Source organism: Ornithorhynchus anatinus, chromosome 14 (genome assembly GCF_004115215.2).
Source record: "Ornithorhynchus anatinus isolate Pmale09 chromosome 14, mOrnAna1.pri.v4, whole genome shotgun sequence".
Taxonomy (NCBI): Eukaryota; Metazoa; Chordata; class Mammalia; order Monotremata; family Ornithorhynchidae; genus Ornithorhynchus; species Ornithorhynchus anatinus.
Window position 1 is genome coordinate 38,311,016 of NC_041741.1, and position 25,425 is coordinate 38,336,440.

The following is a 25,425-nucleotide window of genomic DNA, read 5'->3' on the forward strand; positions in this document are numbered from 1 at the left end:
AGGGAGTGTGCAAAGGGAAGGAGAAATTGCTTCTGAGGAGAGATAGTAATGCTGAGAGGAGCAAACTTGGTGGGTTGATTTTATACAACCAGATTGCCCCCAAAGCGGGGAGAAACCAGGGCTCAGACTGCATTATGATTGTGAGAGGTTTTTTGCAGAAAGATCTTTTCCTAGTAAATGACAACTTTGCTCTCTCGGTAACAGATATTCCTGATCCTCCAGTAGCTCCTTCTGTGGCAGATGTGGGTGATGATTGGTGCATAATGAACTGGGAGCCCCCGGTGAATGATGGCGGGTCTCCAATCTTAGGTAAATCCATTTCATGTGTGAAGAAAATAAATCATCTGGCACTGTTTCTGTTGAAAACATCAGAGATTATATGAAAATCCTTATTTCAGAAATGGGCTCTTATTTTACACTATATTTTAAATTCTGATTTGTACTAAAATATATTGAGTGATGTTTAGCCATTATGTAGGTGATTTACATAACTCTATCAGGTATGACTGGCTGTTTCAACTATCCCAATTGTTTACCAGTTCCCTTTTAAGTTACATATTTTATTTTAGGACAATTGTGAGAAATCTCAGTAATTTTGGTTTGTGAAAAACCATAGTATTTTAGCAACTGAGAGGCCCTTTAGTGTCTATTTTGTTTATCTACAGGGTATTTTATTGAAAGAAAAAAGAAACAAAGCTCCAGGTGGATGAGGCTGAATTTTGACCTCTGTAAAGAAACCACTTTTGAGCCCAAGAAGATGATTGAAGGTGTTGCCTATGAAGTTCGGATATTCGCCGTTAATGCTATTGGCATTTCCAAGCCCAGTATGCCCTCAAAGCCGTTTGTTCCCTTGGGTGAGTGCAAGGAAATATAGTATATTGAAGAGATTATACAGAAATGTAAAATGAAATTACCAAGTTTAATTGCAAGAAATGCTCACCACCTTTTTCTTAATAAAATGGGTATGGAGATTTTATTTTTTGGCAAAAAGTGATCAAAGCCCTACACTTAAGGAATTGAATCAATCACATTTATTGAGCACTTACTGTGTACTGAGCACTGTATTAAGTGCTTGGGAGAATACAATATAGCAGAGTTGATAGACATGTTGCCTGCCCACAGCGAGTTTACAGTCTAGAGAGAGCTTACAGAGTATATGGATGCTTTTTCATCCTTAGGATTGGGTTCCTCGAATTAGCAAAAGCCATGGTAAGAGTTTTCAGGTGAGGAATTGATTGTAGAATGAGTATAATTTGCCTTCTTCCAAAATGCTTTTCTACTTTTAGATGACAGTGGCATAAATATTTTCTTCCAATATTTAAAAAAAGTCAGCTCTTCAACCACAGACTCAAACAATTATTTTCTATCATGTTTATATCTGTTTAATGATTTTTAGAAAATGTATAAATCTCAAATGATTTAAGTACTGGTAATGGGCTTTATTAACAATCCTATAATCACAACAAAACCAAATGTTATATTTAATATAATAAAAAATAGATTTCTATTCCCTCCTCTGAATTTAACACTAATGATAGGATTTAATTAAATGTAATTTTTCCTTAATTTGAGAGCTAATAATGGCCATTCATCTGTACTGCTTCATGATCTGTTTTACAGGCAAGAGAAGTTCATTCATTCATTCATTCAATAGTCTTTATTGAGCGCTTACTATGTGCAGAGCACTGTACTAAGCGCTTGGAATTTACAAATCGGTAACAGATAGAGACAGTCCCTGCCCTTTGACGGGCTTACAGTCTAATCGGGGGAGACGGACAGACAAGAACAATAGCAATAAATAGAATCTAGTGGATGAACATGTCTTTAAAACAATAGCGATTAAATAGAATTAAGGTGACGTACATTTCATTCACAAAATGAATAGTGTAATAAAAATATATACAGTTGAGCAGACGAGTACAGTGCTGAGGGGATGGGAAGGGAGAGGGGGAGGAGCAGAGGAAAATGGGGGGAAAAGAGGGTTTAGATGCAGAGTTAATCAGTGGTATTTATTGAACACTTACTGTGTACAGAGAGCTTGGGGGAGTGCAATACAACAGAGTTGGTAGACATATTCCGTGCCCACAACAAGCTTACAGTCTACCTTGCAGTTAAGCAGAGAGAGCTGTAGTAACTGAAACAAATCTCTAAAATTATTTAATCAGATTCAGATATCCCCAAATTTCCAGTCTTCTCTCAAACTATACCATGGATCTATTGAAACAGCCATGAAAATTAGCTTTCTCCTAGTCTGGAAAATAAATAGGATGGGTGCAAGCAATCATTTTAGTAAAGATTTTGAAATGACTACTCATTACTGAGATTCATCAGTTGATACATCTGCAAGGCTGTGACAATAAATCTCACTTTTATAAGTAGCACATTTTCAGGGTAAGAAAAAAGAGAGATTTATCTGGTTTAATTCAATTTTAATTAAGGTAAACAAAACATTTTTCAAGATTTTAAGTTTAACTTAACATCTTGACTACAAAAAGACCCCTTAAGTAGATTTATAAATCCATTTTATTTCAGCCACATTTGTTTTAATTTACTTTAGGTTATTTATGTGTTTGATGCTTAATTTCAGAAGTCTTCAGTAGAATAGATGTGTATTTCATTTTGCTTTCAAGGCCTGGATTCCACAGGTTATGATTTCAGCAGCCCTGTATGTCTGTAGTTGGGCTTCTTATTAATAAGATTTTCCTGCTAATATGATCCAATTTCTTATAAGAGCCTAGTTTAATACTCTTCCTTTTTTTTTTTTAGCGGTAACCAGTCCACCCACTCTTTTGGCAGTTGACTCTATAACAGATACCACCGTGACAATGAAATGGCGGCCCCCAGACCAGATTGGTGCAGCAGGTTTAGATGGCTATGTAGTAGAGTATTGCCTTGAAGGAAGTAAGTAACAAGTAAGGTGTCTTCTTTCTGTTAAAATTATGAGCACAATTAAGTGGGTGAGATGATCTCAACTATTTTTTTTTCCTTGGGAGATCACCTTTCTCACACTGTGACTGAGATTTAGCAGAATTCTTCCAAATAAATGTAATTCCATCTATCTCCCCTTCTGGATATTTTCCAGGTTAGCTCTGTGCAGTAAAGAATTGATTTCTGTGTGAGTTGCCTCTCCTGGTTATCCTAGGGAAACAGGTCAGAAAATTGTGCAGTTATGGCAAAGGGGGATTCTGTAACAATTTCAGGGCTTCCAGTCCTTGAATTTGTGGAATTGAATTCTGTCATGGGTCAATAAATTGGGTGTGGGGTGAATTGTACATGTGAAAATTCTACCTGGATTTGCCCTGGGCTGGGGCCAACACTGAATCCATCTGAGTCATTTTATGAGAATTAAGGGGATGGTGGGTACCTAGCCCAAGGTAGACTTTCCTCAGTTAAGCTTCACCTGCCTTTCCCTCCAACTACCACAATAAAGAAAGCTGTACTTCAGCTATTGAAATCGGCAGGCTCTTTTCACAGGAGGTACTCTAGGAAGAAATAATAATTAAAAAGATGAGATGTGTGGCTAAAATGGCCAAGTGAAATAAGAACATGGGGATAAATAGAATGGAGAAAATGCTTTAGAGTATTTCCTCCAACCCAATAAAGATTCTTTGCGAAATATTGTCAAGTCGCCCATTGTCTCTCTGTGGGGTACTCATCAAGAGACACAGCCTTGTCCTGGATGGGCACAGAATGAAGCACCAGGGCAGAGAGCTGAGGAAGAGTCTGGTGGCATGTGAAAGTGGGTAAGCAAACCTGTCACGGTGTATCTCCTTCTAAAGGGTCTTGGGTTAATGCTTCACTATGAAGTTTTGTAAAATTCTTTCCCCACATGAAGACAGGAGCAAAATGCATCACCATGTTTGAAATGCTCAGTTTTTGTGAATAATCTCTTGAATCCACACACTTTGGGAAAGTGTCTTGCAAATGAAGGCAAGAAAGGCAACAGATGGGGAACTTGACATTGATGGAAGGCAAGTACCCCAGATTCAGAAGCACCGAGGGAGAGAGAAAGAAGAAAATTCTTATGGCAGGAGACTGCAAGAAGGAATAGGAGCTCATCTGGAAATATCCCACCCTGGTAGGGAGGGAAGAAGAGGAGGGACATGTAGAAGGATGAAGCACATACAATAAATCTTCAATCCAGATTCAGTATGCACAAGTACACCCCGTTACCTGCCCTTGATACTTCTGATGCCTGAAAATTGTAAACCACATCCAAATGACGGTACCTGTATTACTGAAGTTAGTTTTTTGGGGGAGGGACATCTTCCTGGGAGTCCCAGCCCTATCCAAGTCACCCTGGTGACACAAATCTATTCAAGAAAGTACAGACCCATATCTTGAACTGTCTTGCATTTCATTTCTTTAAGGGTTTATTCTAGTTCACATTTAGCTTTCATTCTTGATCATTCCAGGACTCCTCTTACCTCGCCATTCTGTTTATGATAATGTCAACCTTAATTTTCCAGTCTTAAATTTTTGTGGGCTTCTGACCGCAAGTCTGGTATATGTTTGAAATGGAGCAAATTCTTTACTTTTTTCTTTCTGATAGGTTTAAATCCTGAGAAGATACAACAAAATGATAGCTGACTGTCATTTTGATGTTACCCACCTTAGATAAAATACAATGAAAATGTATTTTACTTAATTCTGTGTGTGTGTCTGAGTATATATATATGCATATATAGCTATATATACATAGGTATATATACACAGTCAATCTTATTTATGTAGATATTTTGCCATATAACATTTTGGAGTCAGCTTTCTAGGACAGTTTTTTTTAACTTACCTATCTGTTATTCTTGTAGTTCTTTCTTTCTCTTTTTTCTTCCTGTCCTTTTTCTTCAGTCTCTTTTCAGTGGCTGTTTCCCCCAGACTAATTTTTCTATAATGTTTAATGCTTTTAGAAAACTTCAGATTTTATTCTTGTCAACTCTTTTCTGTTTAAGATCCTGTGTTTTTCTGTAGTTATTCCTGCCTCCAATATTTTCTCATTACTCTTATCCAAGGTTTCCTCCACTCTGGATCTCTCCTCTTTGTTAAATTTCTCCCCTTGGAATTAAACAACTTTCCTGCTCCCCTAAACTCCCACCCATCCCCACTAGTTCATTCTCTCATTGCCCTTTGAAGTTGTTCAAATTTGGAAGGGCTACAGAATTTTCATTCAGTTGTTGTTCCTCTCCCTTTTCTTTTCTTTTCTTTTCTTATTACTTTCCTGCTCTCTTGAATACTTTTTTGCCTTCTTTAGCTCATTTTGCTTTCATTTTTTTCTGAGTATTTTCTCTGTCTCCGTCTACTTTCTTACTTTCTCATTCTCCTAGCTGCCTTTCCTTTTCTTCCACTCAAACTAAGAGAAACTCCAAGACAACCCCTTCCAGCAACCCACCTGTGACTTGTCCTAATCATAAGGATCTATTGCTCCCCTCCAAACCCATAATCAATTTAAACAATCTCCCAGTTATCTCGTTTGACCTCAAGTCCTAAGGCCACCATTTAAACAGACTTCCCTCATTTTCTAGTTTGGAGCATAGGGCCTGAGCTGATGTCTCCAGGGAATTGATGGTTTCTGTCCCTCAGCCGAATCTAGGAGACTTGTGTGAGCCATCAAGGGTACTTGGAAAGAATAGAACAGTAAGGTGCTGCTTTCTTTGAGTGGTTCCCAAGGGCTCTTCCCCAAGAGAGGTAGCTGCAGGGAGAACCAAGGACATTTATACAGCAAACCGTGGAGGAAACAAGAAAATCCATGATCAGGAGCTGTTGGTGGAGCCACCTCAGTCACCAAAAATAGTAGAGCCTTCTGCTCCTCAAACTCCATGATCTTGAACATCTTGACCAAGTGAGTTGATTCAGCAGTGAAAGAGACCCTGGTTTTCCTGATTTCCTGGAGAAAACCTAATTAAAAGCTGAAGTCCTAAGGGATATAATTATGTCCCTACTCTGTGAAGCTCTGGGCAGGAGCCACAGCCAAGAAGGGAAAGATGGGAAGACTGAAGGCCATGGCAGGATCCCACACCCACTGGTTCCCCTACCTCTTCCCCTGACATGTGGAAGTACAGGGCTCAGTGAGCATTCTTGCTCTGAGCTGGACTCCTCCTAGCCCTGGCTATGAAGAAAGCTTGTAGGTGAAAGAAATAGGGCTGAGAAGAAAGGGGGTCAAACCATGACATTTGGGGTGGCTATGTGGTATTTTTCCTTTTAACCTGAGCTCCCTTTCTTCTTTAGTTTATTACTACTTTTTTTCTCTCCCTCATCTGTCTAGTTGGGGAATGCCATGGACATCCCTCTTTTCTTCTTTCCCTTCCTTCTCTTTTTCTCTTCCTTTTCTTCTCTGTGGCTGATGCCTCCAGCTGTAAATCACTGTCTGAAGTGAAACGGCAATGCTTCTCCCAAGGAACCACCAATGAATGACATTTTATCTTCCTGAGCCCAGAAGAGCACTATATATAAACTCACTGTTTTTTCCAACACTCCCTGGAAGATGGATATCTTTGCATACGTTGCACACTTACTAACAGAGAATGCTAACTACTGATCCAATATCCCTCTTGTGTGAAAGTGGGTGTCTGATTAATGTTAATGATGGACTCTCACAAGGTATATCGGCACAGGCTGGTGAAAAGGGGGAGGAAACGTATGACCTATCAGGTACAGTATGCAATGAAAGCTATAAAGCTTTCTTACCATTATGATTTAGATTTCTGGAAATAGCCTGTGATTTATCATGCAACTCCATAACACTGCCTGCACACAAAGGAACACTCAACCTTGGATTTAGGGATGTGAACCTCTGACCCAAACACTTTTGTGACCTGTGGGAATAAAAAAAACCCAAAAATATTTGTATTTCTCTCCTGGCACCAAACCCCAGGGACATGCATTTCCAAATTACTGACTCACTATGAAAGAAAATGCTACCAGAAGTTACAAAGCTCAGCATAATATGGATCTGGGCCAGTGGGTGAGGGATCACGACAAATGTAAATAATGTCTCTGGCCTGAGAGACAAATTCTGCCCTCAGTGTTCTGTGAAAGCCCTTTTGCATCACAAGTGGGCACAGAATTGGGCTCCCTTTCTAAATGCTAGAGTGTCGATATTTAATTCTCATCTGTGTATTTTTTCCCAGTGTTCAGTACAGTGCTCTGTATATAATAGGTACTTAATACTATTTCTACTACTATTATTACTTCTACTAAACAAACTGATGCAAAATGGCAGCACATTGAAAAATTATATCTAAATGGCTAAGCTCATCAAAAATGATGAGCCCAGCATAAATACACATTTTACCTTAACCATTTTACCTTAACATTAATAACTATAGGTGGCTAGATATCTCACAAGAAAGTTACATGGTCTTCTAGCTCATAGTTATTATAGTTAAGCTGGATTCTCCTCTTCCCCTCCCACCATACCACTGTATGTCACACAGGTTCATGCTAGAGTTTATCCATGGACTGTAAGGTCAGGTGAAATGGTCCTACATCCTCTCCTCCCCTCCCCTCAACACTATGGGAGGACTTTTCCATCTCTCACAGCAAACCCATGGAGAAACCCAATATCATCTCTTTGCTGTGTAATGACAATCCAGTTTTCCCTTCTATAGAGAACAAATTGACCTGTACAAAACTACAAACTCAGTGAAATTAAATTTGTCATTTTCACTAATCACATAGTAGATATTCTCTATTCCTGAAATAATTCCTATTCATGTAGTTTATTTATTTTGAGTCCAGATCAAACCACTTGCTTTCAAAAGAATATTCAAGTTAATAGAATGCTATTTTGGGTTCTCGGTGTGAAAGTTATTGGATAAATTCTTTCACTATTATAATGTACAAGTAGCTGAAGACATTTCCTTTTTCTTTCTTTTTTGTAAATCAGGTGAGGAGTGGATAGTAGCTAACCCAGAACTGACTGACAAAACCAAGTATACCATCACTGGTCTGCAGACCGACTCCAGAATCTTTGTGAGAGTTAAAGCTGTGAATGCCGCTGGAGCCAGTGAGCCAAAGTATTATGCACAGCCTATTTTAGTCAAGGAAATTATAGGTAAGCTATACCGTTCTGCACCTCTTCTTTTACTCTCTCTCTAGGGCAGGTATCTTGTCTACCAACTCAACTCTATTGCACTCTATCCCCAGCACTTAGTACAGTGCTTTGCACATAGTAAGCCCTCAATAAATACTATTGATTGACAGATTGACCTTTGTCTTCCTGTCCTTCTCCTGCCTTTGTTTGTCCTCTTTCCTACCCCGGAAGACCACCTCACCTTCTTAAACACCCTTCTCTTCTGAAATGACAGATTTGCCAAGAACCAGTTGAGTTAAAACTTAGACCGTTTCCAACTTGGCACCAGTTAAAATAGAACCAGCTTTGAGTTTTGACATTGGGTTAAATCTTGTTATATGCAACCCACATGTCCTCACAAGCAAAAAAAGAAGAAATGTTTTCCAAAAGGAATGTTAAAAAAGTAATTTGTACTTTAGTGATTAAAAAGAAATTTTTTGCATCATCTTGTCAGCCATAACTTTGGGTAGACCCATTTTTACCCATTTCTTCTAGGTAATTCTTAATTCTTTGAAAGAATTGTTAGCAACTATTTAGCAAACACTGGTACTATGACAAAAATAATTAAGTGAGACTGTCCCAACAGTGGCTGAAGTGGATATAGTCATAATGTTTCTAGCTGATAAATATTCAGCTAGAATTAGAGTTCAGATCCTCTGGCTTCCACGTTCGTGCTCTTTCCCACTTGGCCTGATAAAATTCCAGGACTTTGTGCAAAAATACTATGATTTCAAAAATGCCTGGTTAGACATGACCTCTGAAAGTTCTCATTTAAATTATAATTAGAGTATCATTAAGCTAATAGTTTTGCATGATTATGTTTTGGCATTATAAAATAAATCCTATAGCATAAACATCTTTCCACCCACATAGAACATCCGAAGATTCGTATACCTCGGCATTTAAAACAAACCTATATCCGGAGAGTTGGAGAAGCTGTGAATCTCGTTATACCTTTCCAGGTAATAACTAAATGTGTTTTTTCCAGAGATGGTATTGATTTCATGTAAAAATAGATACAGGTGATATAAGGAGAGATACTCCCACCCCCACGAAAAATAAATATTGTATATAATAATTATGGCATTTGTTAAGCATTTGTTAACAATGCGAAGCACTGTTCTAAGCGCTGGAGTTAATACAAGGTAATCAGGTTGCCCCACGTGGGGCTCACAGTCTTGATCCCCATTATACAGATGAGGTAACTGAGGCACAGAGAAGTTAAGTGACTTGCCCAAAGTCACACAGCTGATAAGTGGCAGATCCGGGATTAGAACCTATTACCTCTGGCTCCCAAGCCCGTGCTCTTTCCACTGAGCCATGCTGTATATATTACTAGAGAAGTTTTGTGTAATTTTTTTTCCAAGAAGAATAAAGAGTATGGATTCCTAATTGCCAGGTATAATTAGACTTATAATTCTATGCTATGGCCTCCATTTAAAGCAAAGTACTCAACTCAACATTCAGACAACATTCTTTATGGTACTTACAAGCGCTTTAAGTCTCACCCAAATCAGACTAAATTTTAATGGAAGATATAGCCAAGAATTAAAATCTGAAGTCCATTACCAAAATACGTGAATATGTAGTAGAAATGTAAAATAGCTTTCAAAAATCACAAGCCTTGCATAAATTTATTTAGCTACAAAATATGCATTGGTTCTACCCACAGTTATCAATGCCACTTCCTTCCCATCCTAAGCCCCCTGCCTTTTTTGACTGTTCTTGCTAATTTTGCTGCACCAAATATACTACCGAGTTTCCCCACAAGTACAGATTCCTTTGGAATACCAAAAAAAGGGGGAAAAGATAGAAGAGATGGAGTTTATGAAATGTATTTTAGAGAGCAACAGATTTTCATTCAACCTAATGTACAACTTGCTTTAAGGTTGTCCTGGCTTATTTTAGTCCCTAAGTACTTGGGTATGCGTATATATATCTTCATGGCTGATCTATGCACATAATCACCATGAAATGATATTTAAATAGTGGAAAAGTTTGAAAGACAAGAAGTTGAGAAATGTGAAAGTTGAAGTTCTTTCTCACTACAGTTGTAAATCTGTGTTTTTTCTTCACTTCCTGGGTTTCCTATAAATATTGAGTTTTTTAAGTATTAGACAAGTTTTATTCATATTTAGCTTTATTCCCACGTCATAGGAAGAACTACAGTTCTAGTAAATTTTAAATTTATAACTGCTATCATTTTTAATTACATAGACTCAAAAGTCACAGTACATCATGAACAAGGTTATATTTTTCATTTTCATATAATTCCTAATTTACTGAATGCCATTTTTGAAAATGCAAAAAAGTTTCATCACTTGAGTTTTTTACATTTTGAATATTTGACAAAGGAAATGAGTTTGTTTTTAAAATAATATCATTATAAAATATAGAAATGGGTGTTTCATAGCTTCTGTAAGTAAAGCTGATTTTAGTGATCCTACTTCACTACTTCCACAGTATTTAAAATGTCTCTCTGGATCCTCACCCAACCATGAGCTCTTCTAAGTGAAAATAAAGACGCGTCATCACTGCCATTTCTTTCTTTTAGAAAATCAACAGAACTTGGCTATTTGGCTGTGTCTTGTATGAGATCTTTATTGCTATTGTTTTTGTCTGTCTCCCCCTGATAAGACTGTAAGCCCGTCAAAGGGCAGGGACTGTCTCTATCTGTTACTGATTTGTACATTCCAAGTGCTTAGTACAGTGCTCTGCACAGAGTAAGCGCTCAATAAATACTATTGAATGAATCTTAAACAAAAATGTTTCTTAAAACCCAGTCTGTAGACGCTGGGGGAGTTGGTGTAGGGGTGGCAAAATAAGAATAAGGTTCTTTATCCAAAATCTTGGGGTAAGCTGGTACACCAGTCACTTCAAACCCAAAGTCAAGTGCAGAGCTGGAATTAAGAAAAGGGAGAAGTTCAAGAGGATGAGTAGGAGATTACCATTGACTGGTAGGTATTGACATGGCGAGGTAGAGAGAGAAGAGGGATATAAAGTCCCTACCACCTTGGGTTAGGCCTGAGTCTCCCATGGGCAGAGGATGCCAGAAAGGTGGAATTCTTCGGCAAACTCTCTCTTAAAGACATTGTATCAGAATGTAGGAATCAAGGAGATTCGGCATCTGCTAAATGCGTTAGACGTGAACCTGAGGACCCCTTCGTTGATATGGATGCATGGATGGCTGTAACCATATGGCTGGTCCATATATTGTCAAGTACTTAACTCTAGGTTTCTTATTCAATTAGGTCCTAGAGGGAGTTTCTTATCAAAGCAGGAATTAGAGGGTAGTTCTGGGTAACCTATCTTATATTTAAATACAATTAATATTAAACCAAAGCAGTCTGGTCTGAATGTAACCTGTTTTGAAATTTAAGTTTTGATGAGCTGAAGTACTCAAGGCTAACTCTTCTTTTTTTCTTGGCCCTTTCCTTTCCTTCCTTTAGGGAAAACCAAGGCCAAAGTTATCTTGGAATAAAAATGGTGTTCCTGTGGATAAAAATGAAATAAACATCCGCAATTCTGAAACAGATACCATCATATTTATCCGGAAAGCCGAGAGGAGTCATTCTGGAAAATATGATCTGAAAGTGGAAGTAGATACCTTTGTGGACAGTGCTTCTATAGATATTCAGATAGTCGGTATGTTGGGAAGAAATAAAATCAGGGCACTTTCTTGAAGCTATATAAATCGCTTCAAGAAAGGTGTGTGTGTGTCTGAGTGTCTGTGTATATGCGTGTGTGTATAAAGAGATTTCATATTCATTACCCTTCTTTTTAATGCTACTTCTCTACTGTACCTTTTTCTTGACAGGTAATGCTATTGATAAAACCTCATCTGTTCTATGCCAAACTATTATTTATTTTATATTATATATTTAAAGAATAAATTTATTCTTTTAATTCAATTTCCAGCTTTTAAGTTGGATTGTTTACCTACAGGATCAGTCAATCGTATTTGAGTGCTTACTCTGTGCAGAGCACTGCACTAAATGCTTGGGAGAGTGCAATATAACAATAAACAGACTCCTTCCCTGCCCACAATGAGCTTACAGTCTAGAGACTACAGTCTAGAGGTTACAGGGTGTTCACTACTCCAGGATTTACAAGTAAAGAACATTAAGGTTAACTGCTAAATAAGAACTTCCTGTCAGAATTACTGGAAACCACATTGGGTTGTCACAGGAAACTGGGACTCTCTAGAGGTCTTTATTAATAGACTAAAGAACTTAGTACAGTGCTCTGGATATGGTAAGTGTTCAACCTATACCACTGATTGATTGATAAATGCTGACAGCCTAGTAAGGTTGTGCTGTAATTCTTCCTGAAAGCAGGGGATGAATTATATGACCTAACAAGAGTTCCTTCCAGTCCTGTGAGTCTTCATGGGAAGCTCTCCAGTCTTGTCGGAGACTCAGGAAGAACAGGTCTGGAAGCCTAGTTCAAAAAGATGTGGGAGGAATCTCCACCCCTACCCCTGTCGGGTGGAGGTGGACACCTATGCTAGTAGATGCGGCTAGGCTCAGACCAAGAAGCTAACAGAAATTGTTTTGGAAGAACTGCTGCATTAAATGAAGCAAATCCAAAGAGCACTATTTTAAACTTCTATCATAATATTCAAGATTTCCTAGGGATTTCTGTCCGTTCTAATCAATTAAAGAAAAATTACAGAGCTATGATCCCATAATCCCCTTTAACAGCCGAAGTCTCACCTTGTGTGTATTTCACGCCCTTCCCATTTTGATCCTTCCTCACTGGCAAAAATTTACTGAGAAAATGGAAGAGAAAGACTTTGCTGTTCTTTCTTTTTTTATGGAATTTGTTAAGCACTTAATATGTGCCATGCACTCTACTAAGAGCTGGGGTAGATACAAGAGAATCAGGTTGGGTATAGTACCTGTCCCACATAAGGCTTAGTGTCTAAGAGGGAGGGGGAATAGATTGAATCCCCATTTTACAGATCTATGCCATTTTACTGTTCTGTGCCAAACTAACCAATTTACTCTTTTAATTCAACTTCCAGCTTCTAAGTTGGATCGTTTACCTACAGGATCAGTCAGTTGTATTTATTGAGCACTTACTGTGTGCAGAGCTAAGTGCACTGAGGCACAGTGAAGTGACTTGCCTAGTCACACAGCAGACAAGCAGAAGAGTTGGAATTAGAACCCAGGTCATCTGACCCCCAAGATCTTTTCAGTGGCTGTGCTGCTTCTCCATGTCATATTTGATAGCATTCTTCCTTTATAAAAGAATTATATCTTAAAGGCAGAAACTGGCAATATCTGAGAGCTAGATGTGGAAGATTATTTGAGGAGAAGAGAGGACCATGGAAACAAAAGGTAACTTGTTCAGGCAAGAATAGCACAACACTGACATGGTAACTTTATCCTTACAGACCGTCCAGGTCCACCCCAAGTGGTGAAGATTGAAGATGTCTGGGGAGAAAATGTTGCTTTAACATGGACTCCACCAAAAGATGATGGAAATGCTGCCATTACTGGGTATACGATTCAAAAAGCTGATAAAAAGAGTATGGTAAGATATTAATCCATATACCTCAATTTAGATTCCGGTTGAATCATACACTTCCCCAGAAATGTGGATGGATGGAGATGATTAGATCTCTTCAGAATATTGGTAAGATCCAGAGGGCATCTAACATCTGCAGTAAAAATGTCACTGTGTGAAATTGGTTGTGTCTAGAGGTCTTTATTATCATCCAAACTGCTACCACATTAATCCAAGCAGTTATCCTATCCCCCCTTAACTGCTGTATCAGCCTCCTTGCTGACCTCCCTGTCTCCTGTTACTCCCTACCCCAGTTAATGCTTCATTCGGCTGCCCGGATCATTTTTCTACAAAAATGTTCAGTCCATGTTTCCCCACTCCTCAAGAATCTCCAGTGGTTTCCCATCCACCTCCACTTCAAACAGAAACTCCTCACCATTATCTTTAAAGCACTTTATCACCTCATCCCTCCCTACCTCACCTCGCTGCTCTCCTACAAAACCCAGCCCACACACTTCACTCTTCTAATGCCAACCTACTCGCTTGTGTATCTTGCTGCCTACTTCTTGCCCATTTCCTGCTTCTGGCCTGGAATGCCCTACCTCTTCATATCTGAAAAACCTCACTCTCCCACCTTCAAAGACTTATTGAAGGCATATCTCCTCCAAGAAGCCTTACCTGACTTTTCTCATTTCCTCTTTTTCCACTCCCTTCTGCGTTGCCCTGATTTGCTCCCTTTATTCACTCCTCCCTCAGCCCACAGTGCTTCGGTACATATCCATAATTTATGCATTTATATTAATGTCTGTCCCCTTTCCCTAGATTGTAAGCTTGTTGTGGGTAGGGAATGTCTCTACCAACTCTTTATACTGTTATATTGTATTCTCTCAAGTGCTTAGTATAGTGCTCTGCACAGAGTAACTGCTCAGTAAATATGGTTGATTGACTGAAATCTGGGGACCAATTCACTGGTGTTTTCTTTAGACACTTAACCATAGCCAAATGTTCAGTCCCAGCTCTATTTTAATGGCTAAAATATGTACAACTGTCTTTTCACTATAATTATTAATTGCCTGCTTTATTTGGTGCAAGGACTTACCTGAACTTAGGCTTTGAGAGATATACAGTGGGTCCCCTGTGGCTTACAGTGGCTTAAAATTGATTCTAATCTTTACTTTCTCCCCACATTGCTAACCCTATTCCCAATTTGTTCTTAATAAAGGTGATATTAACTTAGTATTTTATATGTGAGGGGTTTTGAAGAGAGAGGCGATGTGTTCTGAGAGATGCTTTAGGAAGATGATATGAGCAGAAACTTGGGGAATGGGCTGAAATAGATTGAGGCTGGATACAGAGAGGTTAGTGAGGAGATCAAACATTTACATCATCTCTGAGAATTTCATTTTCTATCACATGAAGCCCATTAATTCTGCTAGACCTCAGTTTGAACTTAGTTCACATAGGGTATAAGATTATGTATTAAGGGAAGGGAGGAGGGCGAGAACTAGAAAGGGCAATATAAATAAAAGAAAGAATCATCCCTGAAGGATTTCAGCTTCTACTTTGCATATACTATTTTTAGTCCATCTGAATCTCATTTTGCTGGGTATTATATAACAGGATCGGATTTGGCATTTAAGAGGCATCTCTCATACAGACATGGGCCCCTTGAGAGTTAGGCAGATAGATGACTTAAGAAGTATCTGAGCATTTAAGACTTCCTTAGTGATGGGTGTTGTGCCAAAAAATCACATGGGTCCATAAATAAATAAAATTATGTCCAGCGCAGCCCAGTCCAGAAACCAGTGACACAATTGATTCTTGGGTTAAACTGAAATGTTGCAAGTAAGTCTGAACCGATTTTCTCATAGAACAATGTTATAAATTGGTGATTGGTTCCTCAACAAAGGTCAGATACACTATTTTTACCAAAATGACCCAGAATTGTGTAATCATTCATTATATAATCTTGCTACATTAATGTATTCATATTGAGTCAGTGAGGTTCCCTGTCAGGGTAGCCTGATGTACTTCATCGTAATAAAATGGTTATGTTGACCCTCCCAGGGGACAGTAGGAAAAGGGTAGAGGAACTTTAAAGAGGAGCATGAGCCAAACAGGAGAAGCCAGGGAGCATGCCAGTTGTGAAGAGTTACCTGATCATCAGGCAGAGGTAATCAGTCAATCAATGGCATATACTGAGTGCTGATTGTATGCAGAGCTCTGTATTAACAGCTTGGATGAGTACAATACAGTTGGTAGACACAATCCCTGCCCAAAATAAATTTACAATCTAGTGGAAGAGCTTCCCAGGGTTAACCTGACCATTTTACTTCTGATGAAGTCAGCTACCCTATTGTACAGTTATTTGGCCCCAATATAAGTATATTATTGTAACTATATCACTCACCTATCATTGAGTACCCAATTTAGGATCATTTTGATAAAAATAGGTGTATCTGACCTTGGTTCAGGCATCAGTTTCCCACGTAAACCACTGTTTCTATGAGAAAACTGGTTCTAAATTACCAACCTCTTATGACTTAAAATGCAATTTTGAAGAATCATTGTGTCCTAAGTCTGAAGTCTATCTAGAGACCTAAATTGACCACTCCTTTAATAAGTTTTATTCCTCTTCTCTGTTCCCCAATATTCATTAAAAAAAAGATACGACAAGTGAAAGAGGACAGATTATGAAAGGTTCATCGTTTTCTGTAAACCATTTTGAATTGTATTCATCTTACAGGTGTTGGCAACCCCACCCAATTTATTGTCACCTGAAAACTTGTTAAACTAATTATTATCCAATGTGATTTTGAAGACAACCAGCCTCAGAACCAGCCCCTATAAGAAACCACTATAAAAGTCATCCTATGTTGAAAAAAAGTTCTTGGTAGCATTCTTTAGGTACAAACCATTTACCAGCCATGCTCCCACTGACCATACTAGGGTCAAGACTGTGAAGATTGTTGATTAGAATGATCTCATGTCAGCCTGGCAGAAATCATTTCCCCTTGAAGTCACTGCGGTTCAGGTTTCAGCTTTTGCAAATTCAGGAGGAACCTACCCGCTCCCTTTGCCCTCCCAGTTTCCTGGCTCAGAGCTTTCTAGTCCCCCCGCAGCCCTACTTCTCTCTCCTTTGTTCCCCCACACCATATTTTCTCCCTATTGAACTTTTATTCTTTTAACTTAATGCTGCTGCTAGGTTGTTGCTGGGTTCTATTGGCGACCTTGCTGCCTCCATCGCTAGCTTCTTCTGCAACTTGTGGTTCTCCCCTTTTGAGACTTCAAAGCCCTAGTCCTGGCGTGGGATGGAGGATGAGCAGGCAACAGTGGAAGAAGAAGAGTAGCCAGGGTGAAAGTCCAAGACAACAGCTCCTTCCTCTTCTTCTGCTTTAGTCCTCCTTTTCCCTTCACCATTTTGTCATTTCACCCATTTCAGCCCAGTCTGGCATCAGCTCTCTGGCTTTGCAGCTTTGGAAAGGGACAGTTTCCAGCAGCGGCAGAAACAAGGGTAGCATTAACAGTAACAGCTGCATTAAAAAAAGAATAGATTAGTGAAAAGAAAAAGGCAAGCTAAGGGTACAAGGAGGGGAAAAAAGGGGATGGGGGAGAGGATGCCCTTTATACACCTCAACATCTTTCCTGCAGTAGAAGTCTCTATGCTGATGGGCAACTATAAGAATGTCATAAGGCAGAATCAAAAACCTTGTAAAAAGCTAAATAGAAGTCCCATTTTCTTTTGTCTCCATATGGCCAGTTTCTGAGGCAAGATTAATTTCATCTGGCTCAATTTGCTTTTGGGAAAGTCATGTTGTTTTTTTCCAAGTATACTGTGCTCTATCTGGAGCACATCTGGATTATGTAGTCCTAGAAACACAAATAAAATAAATTTTCTTACACAGGCAAAGTTCTCACAAGTAGTACATGGAGGAGAAAAATCACAGGATTGGTAGTTTATGTCCAGCAGCTGAGAGAAAGAATGAGTCTTTCCTAAATTGTCTCTCATTCCCAGATAGTTCTGGGATGTGCAGTTTCAAGCAGAGGTGCTTCAGTAGTGTTTCCTATTTCTTCAGTCCATTGACTTAAGTTCCACCTTCAAAGAGACCCTAAACACTGACCTGTCACTTTGGTTGTTAAAATGTATTTTCCTAATACTTCTTTCCCTTATCTTACTGGTATCCTTTCCTCAGAATATTAAAATGCAATCTTCTTGTTGTAACTCTCACCAAGATTTATATTTGAAAAGCAGCATAGTCTAGCAGAAAGAGTACTGACCTGGGAGTCCAAGGACCTGGGTTCTAATTCTGATTCCATCATGTGTCTGCTGTGTGGCCTTGAGAAAGTCACTTAATTTCTCTGTGTTTCAGCTCCCTCAACTACAAAATAGGGCTTCAGTACCAATTCTCCCTCTTGCTTAGATTGTGAGCACCATATGGGAACCGATTATATGGCGTAGTGGATAGGGCACAGGCCTGGGAGTCAGAAGGTCATGGATTCTAATACTGGCTCTGCCACTTTTCTGCTGTGTGACCTTGGGCAAGTTACATCAATTCTCTGTGCCTCCGTTACCTCATCTGTAAAATGGGGATTGAGACTGTGAGCCCCATGTGGGATAGGGACTGTGCCCAATTTGATTTGCTTGTATCCACTACAATGCTTAATATAGCATCTAGCACATAGTAAGGACTTAACAAATACCACAGTTATTATCTTGTATCTATCCCAGTGCTTAGTACAATGTTTGGCACACAGTAAGTGCTTAACAATATCATTATTATTATTATCAATACTATTATTATTACAACCAGCTCTAAATCTCTGACTAAATCTTTGGGTATCATTGAACCCTGAACAAAAAGTGAAGAAAGGTTTTCTTCTTTACAAAATAATTGGGTATTTGCCTTTAAAGCTACTTTACCTTCAGTAAATTAAATATGAATGACAGAGCCTAACATGGCAAACTTTGCAATAATTGTATTAGTATTGCGAGAGTGAAAAATTCTGAAATCTTTTTAAAAATATTTAACTGTTGAGAAGCAAATTAGGGTTGGCCAGATTGCAGCTGGAACTACTGAATCATATTTGAAGAATGATTTAGTTAAATTAAAAATTAAATTTAATTTCATATATATATATATATTGTATCCTCATTCTGTGAAAATGACATGTTTTAGAAGTTTGAAGCTAAATTTGAAATTGTAATTTGTAGGACAAGCAAGGAGAAGGTGTTAAATGAGTGCAATACATTTTGAATATGACTTATGGAATTTCCTCCCTAGGAAGGTGGATGCTATTAACGCAAATGGCCTCATTTCTTGTTTGCCACCTAATAAATACATCATTAGTGGAACCTGAATTCACCCTAGTTTTCATGCATGTTTTTGAGGTTAATTTGCACAAGTAACCCAATTTTTTTACATTTCACAGGAGTGGTTCACTGTAATTGAACACTATCACAGAACCAATGCCACTATTACTGAACTTGTCATTGGAAATGAGTATTACTTCCGAGTGTTTGCAGAAAATATGTGTGGCCTCAGTGAGGAAGTAACCATGACCAAAGAGAGTGCAGTGATCGCTAAAGATGGTGAGTTAATGAGTATTTTGGAGAGGAATGGACAAGGAAATTTGGCAAGAGAGGAGGAAAGCCTATACAGTATATTTTTGGAAAGAAATACTTCTGAATCTCTTCAACTAGATATCAATGTATTTGTTTTCTTCAAAATGAGTATCTCCTGAAGGGAAATTAATCTGAAGCATTATAGCGGAGCTTAAAGAAGTTAAATGTTAAAGGAGAAGTAGTGGGCATAAACTTCATTAACCTCTATTGCTTTTTATTTTGACCATATGGTTGGTGATATCCATAACTAGAAGAAAACCCAAAGCAATGACAAGTAAAATCTGAGGGCCTAAGAAGGAAAGATCAGAAGTGATGTCATTTCAAAATTGCCTCTTCTATTAGCAGTGATTGTTTGATGTTTTTTGTATTTCTCTATAATATATACCTATTATCAGACTCAAAATATGGCAAACATGTGAGTTAAGAAATGGCTTAATCCTTCATAAAATATGCACAAAAATGTTAAATCCTCAGATTCTCTAGATTCTTGTGTTTTGCTTCATAGGTAAAGTCTACAAAAATCCAATTTATGAAGACTTTAATTTCACCGAGGCACCAATGTTTACTCAACCTTTGGTTAACACTTATGCTATAGCTGGTTATAATGCTACGCTGAACTGCAGTGTGAGAGGAAATCCCAAGGTACTGTATGTAAACTAAAGATTGGGCTAATCGTATTTGATGTCTGGTTCTGGCAATTTAAATAAGCAAGTGACAGTCAGACTTATTGTCCCTTCCTCCTCCTCCTCTTCATCCTCTCTGTTGGGCTTTACCCCCATTCTATTTGTAAGGGAAGGAACAAGCTGTCACTGAGATGTGGAGAATTGTCCTGGACTTTCCCCCACATTCGTATTTGAGAAGATGAGGGGAAGGTAGCCCCCATCCAACAGAACTGAGAGGCTGCACAGCCAATTCAAAGCGCTTTGATGCTCCCTCAGTTCGACACTGCTGAAAGGGAGCATGGGCCAAGGAATAGCAGGAATTAACACAGAATCCACCAAAGAGCAGCAGTTAGTAAGTGGCATCAGAATGGAATCATTATGAAGCAGTGTGGTCTAACAAGAAGAGCACAGGCCTGGGAGTCAGAAGACTGGGGTTGTAATTCCGGCTCTACCACTTGTCTGCTGTGTGACCTTGGGCAAGTCACTTCACTTTTCTGTTCCTCAGCTACCTCGGCTATAAAATAAGGATTAAGACGGTAAGCCAACCTGATTATCTTGATTCTACCTCAGAGCTTACTACAGTGCTTAATACAGTATTTGGCACATAGTAAATGCTTAACAAATACCATTTAAAAAAAAAAAACTAGACCAGCAGAGCCAATTACACGATGCCCTATCATTTCCTTTTCCTAGACTTAATTCAACACCTCAGTTCTCATTGATTCATGCATTTCTAGTTCTACAGGATTTTAAATGTATTTTGGTGATATTTTAGTAAACATGTTAACTCATATACTTCTGTTCCTATTGTGATCTTAGCCCAAAATAACCTGGATGAAAAACAAAGTGGCAATCTTGAATGACCCAAGATATAGAATGTTCAGTAATCAAGGAGTCTGCACTCTGGAGATTCGCAAGCCTAGTCCATATGACGGAGGTACTTACTCATGCAAAGCAGTCAATGAACTTGGGGAAGAAGAAATAGAGTGCAAACTGGAAGTCAAAGGTATGACCTAAATTCTAACGTTGTTAATAGGAATGCTTTTCTACTATTTTATTCACTCTAAAGCCAAATGTAATGTGAAAAGGTGAAGGAAAGCTATTCCCCCTGATTCCCTTGATTATGGCAATTTAATAATATTTTAAGTGGATTTATTTTATCCTTTGCGAGTTTTATTTACCTAAGGTACAGTGGATGTGTGACCATCTTCCATAGCATGCATGCCAAGATGGGATGTATACAGTATGGTGAGTTTGACAGCCTTGGGAATGCCACGTTGAAAGAATTGCCCTTTACCAAGCATTTAGCTCTATCTGTGGAACCTTGGCCAGGATATGTGCTGAGGGATTGCACGCTAATAAAAAAGCAAAATGCTATCAACTGTGAAATCTGTAAATCTTATCTGTTGAAGTTATAGACATGCTAACTAGGTTATTGTATATCTATGCCAAAAAAAAGGTCAATAGGAATGGAAATTCCCAGTTGTTATTCTATTTGTTTTTTATGTTAAAACTTAATGACCTTGTATTTGACTTAGAACAATTACTAGAAATGCATTTCAAGCTCTGAAAATACATGAGGATCAGCAAATTTCTACAATTTTAATCAAATAATCGAGGCACTATTTTGCTGTTTTTCAGACTTAAAGTATGGCTGTTTTGCCATTTTTCTTTTTCAAAGTGGCATAAGTGACTGCATACTTTTCCAGTAATGTATGGTATTTGCATAGTTTATTGAGATTCCACTATATCTCTTTGACATAGACCTGTCATTAACATACATCAGACCTGATCCTGCAATATACTTTCTGATACTTTCACCTTATGTAAAAGGGAAAACAGATTTGTTTTTATGATGCTTAGACATAATTTTTTTCTTTTGTGTGTTTTATTAGTGTAATTCTAAATAGAGGATAAAAATACCATATTTACTCCCCTAGCAGCAGCACATTTTATAACCATTTTTTAAATTGAGTCGCAAATCCACAAGGCATTTCTTACCTGAGAAAAATAGCATTTAAATTTCAAATTCTCAAAAGTAATGATGGCTGTTGGGCCAGTAAATATCACAGCAGATGTAGTGTGTATCTATTTATAAAAAGAAATCACCTCTTTTTACTTCATTTTAAGAATTCTTCTTTGGTGCCTTGGTTATGAAGTGTACTGTTTTTTAAATAGAGGAATTAGTTTGCTGAATAATCACTGAAAAAGTTATCCAAGTAGGTGTAGTTACTAATATTCTTTTTCAAAATATCTAAATATTATTACTGAGACATTCCTCTCAATACAAAATTTACCTTTCCTATTTTGTTTCTAAAGCAGATTTTTAAAAAGGAGGTTCAAATTTATACTGTTAGCAATTACAAATATTGTGAACTCTTTGTCAAATGGTATCACCAAAATGAACATTTTACATTTCAAGAGTTTGATAGTGTTCTTCAGGAAAAATAATTCCACTCAAATCATGCTTTGAAGCTATGGTACTAATTTCATTAGAAACTTTGATTTTAGAAAAATTGAAAAATGTACTTGCTAAAGACGAAGAACTCCTCATGATCTGTCAGTTGAATTGCCAATATAAATTAGGGTATTCATGAATAGAATTCTTTATTAAGCACTAATAAGTAAATGCATGATAATCTTGTGAAAATTGTTATCTTGGAAACAATCGGTTCTGAAAGTGAAGCCAAGATTGTTTGTCATGTAAATATATGATGTGATTTGGAAAAAAAAAAGGGGGGGGGTTAGCTATAAAGAAGGTAAGAGTTTCAATTGAGAATAAATAAATACCCGTCAAATGTTCTAATTCTACAGTGATATATCAAGGATTAATTACCCCAGGACAACCATTCTTCTTGGCGGGGGAGCAGCAGGTTTAAAAGTTCTTATCCCACTGGATATTACGTACTTTCCATTCCATTCCTCTTTTACATGAAAGTGCATTTTGCATGTAAAGCTTGATTTGCTTTTAGATTCAATTAGTTAGCATAACATGGCATACAGTATCTATGCCATGAGCAAAGGAAGGCCAAATTACTCAAGGATATTGAACTAACTTGGGAAATCAAATCTTTGTGAGAGAACCCAATATTGTAAAACAGCTGTTTAAGAGAGACCACCCCCCCCCCCCAAAAAAAGCCCTTTTCATGGACCAATTTATTATAGTTTTGGGAGTTAGAACGTTAGTTTCATACTTGCCCAATGTTTTTACATAGAATATAGATTTCATTCAGGATTGACTTCTTAAATTTCATGTTCAGTTTTTGAAATTTAAATCCACTGAAGGAGAAAGTTTTAAATTGCCAAATTTCAGAAATATTTATTGAGGTCTTTATTGTGAACTAAGTCCACACACACAGTAGAGGTAATCTTTGGAAGCTTAAAGACTAAAGTTTTGAATTGGAAGACTAACGTGAGAAACCAGTTCATTTTTAAAAGTTTTTTAATGTGATTTAAATTACTGTATATTTTTACTGAATTTATACCAAAATACCCAAAGAACCTTTTGGATATATCTATGTCCCATGATTCAGCATATCAATCAATAATTCCTATTTATTGAGCTATCTGTTGCCAAATTGTACTTTCCAAGTGCTTAGTACTGTGCTCTGCACACAGTAAGTTCTCAATAAATACAACTGAATGAATGAATGAATTGAGCACTAACCATGTGCAGAGCACTGTATTAAGTGCTTGGGAGCATACATATAACAGTTGGTCGATACATTTCCTGCCCACAGTGACCTTACAAGTCTAAAGATCTTTAAAAAAAAATTTTGTAGAATATAGGCCTAGTCACTTCATAGCCCATGTATCTTTTTCTAACCCAGGGGATTTAAGGGTTCTGTTAGTTTAAATGAGTATTTCCTAGAAAATATAAGTGTTAGCTTTACTTGATAATTTTGCCTTTTATAGTTGCAACTCATATATATATATATATAGAAAATGCTATGTGTGTTTTTTATTTTGTTGAAAAACACTATATATATATATATGCTTTAGTTCCTTTTGAAGCTTAAAGTTTGAAAGCTATTACCATGGTCATCCACTGCACAATCTGATTGACTCTACCATATGCTCAAGTAAAGCTGAATGAGTCAATACCTCATGTGGTTGTGCATATTAATAAAGCTTTCACATATTAATGATCATTTTGATGTGGTACTGGTTCTCTGCCTTTCATTTCCCATATGCTTTTACCTCTACATCTTTTACATGACTAAGGATTCATTAAATCATCATCTTTCAAAATGTGAAAATAATTTCATCTAAAGTCTCTACTTTGTGTTCTTTAATACTTACAACTTCTCTTTCTCTCTCTCCCTTAGTTGTAGCACAGTAAGGATTTTTGAATGTATATTGTCATCTAAGGTAAGCTTTCATATGGTTTTGGCATATGAAGCTTATGACTGTCATAAGCCATACAAAGCCTGTGGAGTATGGCATGATTTTCATTATTTAACCTAATGAAAATAGTAGACCTTTAACATTTAACTAAGTAGTTTAAATATATATTTCAGAATTCTCAATTAACAGCTAGTACTTATTCATCCCGATAATCTCCTGTTACATTGCAAATTACTGAAAATAATAGAGCATGAATTTAGGTAATGATTTAATGTCGATGAAAATGAATGATACAGAAGCATTCTGCACCCCAAAATAGATTATTTGCAACAAGGAATGGACTCAAATAGCATTTTTATTGATAAGTGACTTGACTTTTTAGAAGAATGATTTTCTCAAAATTTGCACTAAATATATTTTAAAGAATGCACAAACAGCATGCCATTTTTGTCTGGCTTGTATTCTTATTAGAGAATAAAGGCAGTACATTTAAATTGTTTCTGCATAGGTTTATTCTGAAAGAGTCCTTTAGTTTAATACTATGATTTATTACCAGAAGGTAAGTGCTTTTTCACCCCTCCAAAGATGAATTTCTAACCAGACTTATGATTAGAAATGGAGAGATTGTTTTTGTCTCTGGGGAGGTGGATAATTTTGACATCTGCCCTCTATAGACAGAAGAAACCCTTTTCATTTTAGAAAAGAATTTACCCAACTAATGTGATCCTAAGATGATGTTCTAGATCATCAATTTTGGTGATGTAAAAGAACTGCCACTTTTTTCCTTTACCAATTTTGCTAATTAGAATTATTTATATCTTATATATCATATCTTAATTGGGCAGACTTCAACAAATTGAAAACAAGTATTCATGCTAATTGATGGCAATTTTGCATTTACTCATTCTGCTAGTGTGCTTTTAAATAATTGTACCCATTATATCCTAAAGGAAAAAAGAATTACTTGGCTCTGGAATTTTTTTTAAATCACAAAACTTGAATAATAATTGGACTAGAAATGTCACTGGGCCTTCCCTAGAACTTGCCTATCCTTCCGGACACCATGTGTTTTCAACACTAAATGTATTAAGGCCAAGGGAAAATTTCCCAGGGGGCTAACCAAAGCTCAGTTGGTCAGGTTTCTTGGCCACGAGCCTGGTGGTAGTATTTCAGCCTGTTCTTGTTCAGAGCTTTTGGTTATTTATTTTCCT

At 37.5% G+C, this 25,425-nt stretch overlaps 1 protein-coding gene across 1 annotated transcript in view; it reads left to right on the forward strand.

The window, feature by feature from the left end:
* Positions 1 to 24,240, forward strand: part of MYBPC1 (myosin binding protein C1) — a 63,517-nt gene extending 39,277 nt beyond the window's left edge. The window contains exons 20-31 of the mRNA XM_039914041.1: positions 205 to 309; positions 666 to 854; positions 2,767 to 2,901; positions 7,886 to 8,053; positions 8,945 to 9,033; positions 11,521 to 11,716; positions 13,470 to 13,609; positions 19,013 to 19,172; positions 19,711 to 19,847; positions 20,687 to 20,873; positions 22,682 to 22,740; positions 24,196 to 24,240. Of these exons, the coding sequence (XP_039769975.1) occupies positions 205 to 309; positions 666 to 854; positions 2,767 to 2,901; positions 7,886 to 8,053; positions 8,945 to 9,033; positions 11,521 to 11,716; positions 13,470 to 13,609; positions 19,013 to 19,172; positions 19,711 to 19,847; positions 20,687 to 20,873; positions 22,682 to 22,740; positions 24,196 to 24,201 (1,571 nt within the window). The 3' untranslated portion in view covers positions 24,202 to 24,240. The remainder of the gene's footprint in view (positions 1 to 204; positions 310 to 665; positions 855 to 2,766; positions 2,902 to 7,885; positions 8,054 to 8,944; positions 9,034 to 11,520; positions 11,717 to 13,469; positions 13,610 to 19,012; positions 19,173 to 19,710; positions 19,848 to 20,686; positions 20,874 to 22,681; positions 22,741 to 24,195) is intronic.
* The last annotated feature ends 1,185 nt before the right edge of the window (positions 24,241 to 25,425 follow it).